This window comes from Bacillus rossius, assembly GCF_032445375.1.
Source record: "Bacillus rossius redtenbacheri isolate Brsri chromosome 4 unlocalized genomic scaffold, Brsri_v3 Brsri_v3_scf4_1, whole genome shotgun sequence".
In the NCBI taxonomy this organism is placed as follows: Eukaryota; Metazoa; Arthropoda; class Insecta; order Phasmatodea; family Bacillidae; genus Bacillus; species Bacillus rossius.
In genome coordinates, this window is record NW_026962010.1 from 8,069,581 (window position 1) to 8,078,455 (window position 8,875).

Sequence of the window (8,875 nt, forward strand, 5' to 3'; positions counted from 1 at the left end):
TGAAGCTAATATAAAGCGTGCAAAAACAGTTCGATATGCCAACTTTCATGGCGATCGGTCAAACGGTGTCGGAATTATAAACGTCATACATACCAGCATCCTATATTGTGTGTGTTTGTATGTATATATATATACACACATACATACATATATATACATGTAGATTATAATGGATTTGATAGTATATCTATTTTAAAAAAAGTAATGATATTATTTCCACGCCTTTCAGTACTAGTTTGTATTATTAAAAGATTTTCGAGACAAAAGTTTTGGATACAAATTATAAGATTACAAAATATTCCGAACGATTTCGATGTTGTGCCTATTAAGTGAGTTATGATTTAGTTTTAGCCTCCAATCCTTATTTATTCTAGTAATGGTTGGTCATAAAAACAATTATTTCAGACGAAAGTTGTACATAGATAGTAATTTAAGGTTTTATAATAAAACAGAATATATTTAACAGTTTAATTGGTACGTCAATTATGATTTTTTTTTAATTCTACCCCTTTATTTATTCAACTCCCTGCAACAATGTTTCGTATTATCAAAACTGTTTCAGACAAAAGTTTTAGATAAAAATTATAAGAGTAATACAAAATTTGTACGAATTTTTATGTTGTGCCTACGAATGGAGTTATAATTTTTTTTTGTCCTCCAACCCTTGTTTTTTTAACCCCTTGTAGTTATGTTTGGTAGTGTCAAGAACTTATTAAGACAAAATATTTTGGCATTACTCCTAAGAGATATAATACTTCTAAACGAATGTGATATTTTCCATATTATGGGAGTTCCAACGATTTTTTTCTGTTTTTAAAAAACCTTCCCCATTTGTACCCATTTGATTGGATATTGTCCATTAACGAACTCGACCGAGATTTTCCACTACTAGATTTTATGTACCAGTTTGAAGTTATTTGTGGAAAAATGCGACAGTTATCGTGTCCACAAAATTGTAATTAATATAAGTATATATATATATTATATATTTGGACCATGAAATGAAAAACTATATAAAAATGTTCCGAAAGTCTCATAAAACCTGATAAACTCAACAATGTCACGCACCTGCCAAGAATTTACCTACACGCCTTTGCCTACTCCTTCACTTGCATTAAATGTTCAATATCTGAACCTGTAAGAACTTATCAAGACAAACATATACACTGCCAACAAACATACCAAAAAGCGCTTGCAAATCAGCACATCTGCACTCACCTGTTACAAAGAAACCTACATGTACTTCCTAACATCTGCACGCACCTACTACCACATACACCTGCACTCACTTTGTCCTGGGTTCTTTGTGTTGACGGATTATTTTAAACATTTAATTTTTAGCTGTTTGGATGCTTATTGACTTTTAAATTAAGTTAACAAGATTTAATTAGGGTTTTTGACAATGGCAACTTTTCCTAAATGAAATAATATAATTCCATTGTAATTGATTCAATAAACAATGCAGGATTATTTTTTACTCTTATAAGTTTTGAAGTTTCAGGCCCTAATGGGTAGTTTGGATTAAATTAGCAAATCCTTGACATAAGTGACTTGCCATTTTAGCGAAGAAAATGATTTAGTTGATAACTTAGCTTGGTCCAAGTACTCGTCAACTGGCGCTATAATATACTTCGGTCCATGTTGTGCACTTGTTTTTTTAAATGATATTAAAAAAATATTAGCTGGGTGTTTCCTTCATATTGTTGTTATTGTTGAAGTGATATAATAATCAAATATTTTGTAAGGACATTGATTTAAATCAGAAGTCATGATATTTTATCTTGATATTTTAAAATACAATTACAAAGACTGACCTAGTCTGAGTCACCAGACGGCGTCCCAGCCACTAAGCCTGGTCGGGGAGCGAAGCATTTTCAGTAATCATACTTGTCCCTGGCTGCAAAGCTGCTTCATAGCCGACTGCATCGTTATCAAAATGATTAAAAAAATTTACGCTGTTTCCTTCTTTCAGAGCCTCTTAATGGCAGACTGCCTTTCAAACAAAATGATTGAATGGTTCGCTTCTGTCCCTGGTTTAAGAAATGCTTAACGGCCAACTGCTTCGTCAAAATGATGATTGCAGATTACGCACTGATCCCATGCTGCAGTTCTGTGTATTTAGTTGGTAGATTGCAGCATTCTAGTTTGTCTATTGTTGCAGAGACTCTTGTAGCTGACTTCTCTCGTCAACGATAGTATTGCTTGCATCGCACTGGTTTCTAGTTCCTGATCCTCTTCACGAGATGATTGCCGGTTTTACGCTATCTTTTTTTGCTGGGTCGCTTCATGTATGATTACATTGCAGAGTTCCGGCGTGTCCCTTGTTGCAGTGCCTCTTCATAACATTTGCATCTTCAAAGAGATCATTGCAATAATTTGCTTTGGTCCATTGATGTAGAGCCTCATCATGTATTTCTGCATCTTCAACGATATCATTTCAGCATTTGTGCTGGTCCCTTGTTTCAGAATCTCTTTAGGGTCTACTGCTTCTTCAGAAAGATGACACAAGGCTTCTCGCTGGTCCCTTGTTGCAGAACCTCTTCATGGCTGACTGCTTCTTTAAAGAGGTTATCGCAGTTATCGCACTGGTTCCTTAATTCAGAACCGCATTACGTCCGACTGCATCTTCAATGTGATATTTGCGGGGTTTGCACTGGTCCCTTGTTGCAGAGCCACTTCAAAACCGACTGCATCTTCAACAAGATGATGCCAGGGTTAACGCCATTCCTATGTTGCAGAGCCTACTGTGTTTTCCACTTGATGATTGTAAATTCTGGCTGGTCTTTTGCATCTGAGCCTCTGTACAATGGAAAAGGTCGTAAACGATATGATACCAGGTTTCGGTCTGGTCCTTTTGTAGCTCAGTGTCTTCGTGTCCGACTGTGTCTTCAAAATTATGATTGCAGGTTTTTTTTCCTGGTACATTGTTGCAGTGTCACATCACAGTCAAATCACCTTTTTAGCGAGATTATTCCTGTACACTGTCTGGTCTCTTGTTGAAGAGCCTCTTCATGGACGAATGTGTTTTCAACGAGATGATTACAGGATATCGACCAGTAACTCGTTGCATAGCCTATTCACAGCCGAATGTCTAATTAACAAAATTATGCCAATTTTCTGTCTCATCCTAGGTTGCAAAGAACTTTAAGGGAAAATGCACATTCAACGGGATAATTGCAGGGTTTTGTTCTTGTATCTTTTTGCGAACCAAAATCCGGAAAATTGGTATTTAAAAAAAATTAGGATTCTGGTTTTGCAGAGCCACTTAACAACTATCTTTGTCTTCAACGAGATAATTGCAGTTATCAGAGCCTCTTCACAGCCGACTGCACCTTCAACGAGATGATCGAAGGGTTTCGTGTTGGTATTTTGTTGCAGAGCATGTTCATGGCCGACTGCTACTTGGAATAGATGTTTGTGCCTTGTTGCAGAGCCTGTTCAAGGCCGACTGCTACTTGGAATAGATGTTTGTGCCTTGTTGCAGAGCCTGTTCAAGGCCGACTGCTACTTGGAATAGATGCTTGTGCCTTGTTGCAGAGCCTGTTCACGGCCGACTGCTACTTGGAATAGATGCTTGTGCCTTGTTGCAGAGCCTGTTCACGGCCGACTGCTACTTGTAACAGATGCTTGTGCCTTGTCGCAGAGCCTGTTCACGGCCGACTGCTACTTGTAACAGATGCTTGTGCCTTGTTGCAGAGCCTGTTCACGGCCGACTGCTACTTGTAACAGATGCTTGTGCCTTGTTGCAGAGCCTGTTCACGGCTGACTGCTACTTGTAACAGATTCTTGTGCCTTGTCGCAGAGCCTGTTCACGGCCGACTGCTACTTGTAACAGATGCTTGTGCCTTGTCGCAGAGCCTGTTCACGGCCGACTGCTACTTGTAACAGATTCTTGTGCCTTGTCGCAGAGCCTGTTCACGGCCGACTGCTACTTGTAACAGATGCTTGTGCCTTGTTGCAGAGCCTGTTCACGGCCGACTGCTACTTGTAACAGATTCTTGTGCCTTGTCGCAGAGCCTGTTCACGGCCGACTGCTACTTGTAACAGATGCTTGTGCCTTGTTGCAGAGCCTGTTCACGGCCGACTGCTACTTGTAACAGATTCTTGTGCCTTGTCGCAGAGCCTGTTCACGGCCGACTGCTACTTGTAACAGATGCTTGTGCCTTGTCGCAGAGCCTGTTCACGGCCGACTGCTACTTGTAACAGATGCTTGTGCCTTGTCGCAGAGCCTGTTCACGGTCGACTGCTACTTGTAACAGATGCTTGTGCCTTGTCGCAGAGCCTGTTCACGGCCGACTGCTACTTGTAACAGATGCTTGTGCCTTGTTGCAGAGCCTGTTCACGGCCGACTGCTACTTGTAACAGATGCTTGTGCCGTGTTGCAGAGCCTGTTCACGGCCGACTGCTACTTGTAACAGATGCTTGTGCCTTGTCGCAGAGCCTGTTCACGGCCGACTGCTACTTGTAACAGATGCTTGTGCCTTGTTGCAGAGCCTGTTCACGGCCGACTGCTACTTGTAACAGATGCTTGTGCCGTGTTGCAGAGCCTGTTCACGGCCGACTGCTACTTGTAACAGATGCTTGTGCCGTGTTGCAGAGCCTGTTCACGGCCGACTGCTACTTGTAACAGATGCTTGTGCCGTGTTGCAGAGCCTGTTCACGGCTGACTGCTACTTGTAACAGATGCTTGTGCCTTGTCGCAGAGCCTGTTCACGGCCGACTGCTACTTGTAACAGATGCTTGTGCCTTGTTGCAGAGCCTGTTCACGGCCGACTGCTACTTGTAACAGATGCTTGTGCCTTGTCGCAGAGCCTGTTCACGGCCGACTGCGTGTTCAACGAGATGATCGAGCAGCACCACTACAACACCTACTCCTCGGCGCGCTACTCCAACCAGCGCCGCACGCTCTACCTGGCGCTCAACAGGCGCGGCCAACCTCGCAAGGTGCAGGTGCGGCGAGGTGCGACCCTCGGCAAGCTGTCCGCCTACACGCGCGTGCTGACTCAGCCCGTGCCGGCGCCGCGCGTGCAGCAGCTGGAGGCGGCGCTGCTGCGGGGGCGGCACCCCGCGCGCCACCACCAGCCCTGCCCGCCGCCGCCCGCGCCGCCCCACGACGCGCGCGACCAGACGCGCTGCCGCCGCCGCAAGAAGCGCAAGAAGAAGAGGCGGTGGTGCCGGGCGGGCGAGGCGGCGGGCGAGCAGTGCCGCCGCCGCTGCGCCGCCTCCGCGGACCAGGAGGAGTGCGTGCGGCGGCGGCAGGAGGCGCGCGGCAGGCGCAAGAGCAAGAAGAAGGCGAGGGCCAGCAACCGGCGCCGCCGCCTCCGGAGACCCAAGCAGGCCAACAACGGCGGCGGCAAGCTGGAGCAGGCGGAGCGCGGCTCGTCGCCGCCCCCGCCGCCCCCGTGAGCGGCGAGCATGCGCAGTAGTTTAGAGTACGCATATTTATTTTGAGCTTGAATTTTTGTCCCGCGAAACGAAGAAATATGAGCCCGAAACATTAATCACAAACCACGAAACCATGGTGTCAATGTGTGGTGTGTTTGTTATATAAACACACATATTAAGTCTGTACGAATATTTATTTTTTTTTTTCACTGTGGAGAAAAAAAGACTGCTATTTTGAAATTGCGACTCGTTTTGATTTTAAATAAACTCTAAAATTTTAACCGGAGTTACGATTAATTACATTTTTCAACTCTTTAAGTACGGATGTTTATTTTTCCCGTAATACTAATTTTTTGTTTGGTTACAATACATTGCTTTCGTCCGTCAAAGAAGCTTTTTTTTTTTTTTTATTTAACCAAGTTTCAAGCAGATTGGGTAGTATGGAATGTTCTTCATTTGTCATGAAATAATTTTGCCTTTCGTTAACAAAATGCAACCAATAGAGTAAAACGATTTTAATTGGTATTGCGTCATAACTTTGCGGATATTATCTTGCATCTTAACAATATGCTCACAATTTTGTTTTATTTTTGTGTGTTATTAAATCTAATTATTTTTTTTTTACTTTTTTGCGAAATAGAATGCTACAATTTAAATAGTCCTTGTATTTTCTACCCTTAGTAAATAAAAAATAGATGTCCAATATTTTGTTTCCAATTGGATACTAAATATATTTCTTTGTAATTTATAATCTGACATCTTTCTTCGGTTTGCATTGGAAAAAAATATTCATTTGTTATTAAAAAAAACATATATTATGTCTCAAAACTGAATGCAAATTATTCTAAAATGATCTGTTAGTATAAATTATTATTTCAAATTTTTCTGTACATATAACTATGAAGCACTGTAAATTTTATACAAAGTTGTTTTACTGTATGTGTACGTCAAATATGAATGTGATTGTCCTGCGAACTTGTTGAGTCATTGAGGCCTTGAGTTACAGTTAAGTTTAAACAAGACACTGAATATTTAATTGAAAACATTTTGTCTGTCGGAGTATTGTTTCACAATAAAATGTTTTGCTGAATGCCGAAAATAATTTTGCACGTGTTACTAAAATTAATGGTATATAAACCTTAGGATAGAACATTATTCTAAAAAATCTATTGTTTTATAATAGTCACAAAATGGATTTTATTATTACACTGCCCGAATAAGATTTTTTAATATTTTTTTTTCTTGCAATAAACGTGGATTATTCTTGGTGTTTAGAAATTTAAGTCAGTCAGTAAATAAATTTGATTTCGTTCTGGTATTACCAATTTTATTTATTTGGCAAATTTTTATTTCGTTGTGTTTTCAAGCGACACAATATGAATGGTTTGTTTAGGGAAGATATTAATTCAATAAATCTACTCACTCTTACTAAAATTGATCACTTTATCGGGCAAGTCAAATAACATGAAGGCAGCTTTTTATTTTATTAAACCTAAAATTAAATTTCACTCACTTTGAATTTATTTATTTGTGGACGTTGGTGTCAGGAGTCTTTGTAACGAGAAATGTGTTTCAGTGCAAAATTGTGTATTAAGTGTCGCAAGAACACCTGCACTTCAGACAGTGGCACCTGACACATGCAAGCAGACCGCACATAACTCGTGATGCATACCAAGAACAGTACCGTGATATTAACCTTTCTGAACTTGCCGTCAGACTGTTCTGTCGCTTACTACAGTCAACTATACTGATATCCAGACTATAGTGTCTTTCTTCCTGAGCAAAATAGTTCCAGGTCTCCTGAAAACACTAATTATAAACGCGTATAACTGGCATATTGACAGTTTACGCTATAATTTACACAGCAATTTAATGCTCGATCTTACCTGCGTTTTGAGTGAATTTGGTATTTTGCTCTCCCCTTATTAGCAAGTTAATGTGTACATCACGCATGCACTATACATCTTATAAAGTAATTTAATAAGAATAAATGTAAGAATTCTTATTTTTTTGCGATTTTATTTATTTTCCAATAAAGATTTCAAAGCAATGGCATGCGGTTTCATTATTTCGAGAACTTCATGGTAAAGCTTAATAGTGTATTTGAAAAGCTGAAACAATAAAATAGTGTGCATTTTATTTTTGGAATATTTTTCATTTACCGACATTTTTACTTCTACATAAATATAACAAAGAAGACTGATGAAAGCAAATATTACCTAATGACATTACATTATAGCATGAGTTCCCGTCTGTTCGCTTAGAATTCAAAGACTGATGTTCAAACATTTAACGGAAAGTGTTCGACTACCCTCGCCTGCTGGAAGGCTTCTTGCCAGAAGAGACAACACGTGCTGCCACAATGTACATACTGACGGTTAAATTCCCGTACTCCGGTAAACTTTATTTCTCATGCTGTCAAACAAATCTTGTGTATAAAAAAATTTCTTATTGGTAATTGTGTATCTACTGGCGAAAAAATGTATCAGTATTAAGGTTAGTTTGATTAGTAAAATTACAAAAACCTTCCTCGCGTGTTTTTGGAAGTCTTAAAAATTACGTTTATGCTTAGGATATTTTATCTTGTTCAGTTGGATGTATATTGATAGTAACTTTGTTAATTTATTCGTGATTATACATGAAGTCTAGCGTGATAAGTATACTTCAGTCGTATAGATCGTTTAAAAATACAATAAACTTGTACTAGTCTGGTCCCAAACACTGCCTTGGCGATATACCAAGAGGATTAACATAAATTCTCGCACTGATAAAGTGAATATGTATTCATGTCTTAATTTTAAATATATTGTATGAAGGTATTGATTTGTTTTGTAAAATGTTTGTACAGTGTTATCATAAAGATTTTGTAAGCAATATATGTCTGAATGTATTTGCGAATGAAGTTGTGTTAAACTTAGGCCTAGATGGAGGAAATCATAGTATTAGTGGCGAGAAGGCAGTGTTGTAAGGTCCTTCATGGCCACCATAGCTAGAGCCAATGTAATGTATAGTTTAAGAGATGACATTTTTTAGTTGCATTTAGATACCAGTAGAAATATTTTTTATGGAAAATTTTAGTAGTAAAAGAAAAAATGAAAAAATAAAATACAAATAAAATATGAAGTTTACAACAATTATCTAGTGGTTATTTATTTATTTTGACCTACCATATTTGAAATAAAAGTCGTTCTCATAAAACATTAGAGAAACTAATCGTAAACTTTCGAAATGTTAAGTTCTATACAAAACAATAATGTAAATTTTATCACTATTTTGTTAGAAACCTGTAAAATTATTTTTGAATACTTGATTTAAAACTTTTATAAAATTGTATATAAAATATAAAAAAAATTCTATGTCTGTTTTTGTTAAGGAACCATTCATTCATTACGCACAGCGTGTGTGTTAAGTTTTGCTTTTGTGCATTTTATTTAGTAAATCTATAATATAAAGTATAATTGGAATATGATTGGTTTAGGTACACGTTTTA

General features: G+C 38.9%; 1 protein-coding gene across 1 annotated transcript in view; it reads left to right on the forward strand.

The window, feature by feature from the left end:
* Positions 1 to 8,522, forward strand: part of LOC134541543 (fibroblast growth factor 9-like) — a 373,094-nt gene extending 364,572 nt beyond the window's left edge. Inside the window, exon 3 of the mRNA XM_063385057.1 lies at positions 4,810 to 8,522. Coding sequence (XP_063241127.1) covers positions 4,810 to 5,406 — 597 coding nt within the window. The 3' untranslated portion in view covers positions 5,407 to 8,522. The remainder of the gene's footprint in view (positions 1 to 4,809) is intronic.
* Positions 8,523 to 8,875: the final 353 nt, after the last annotated feature.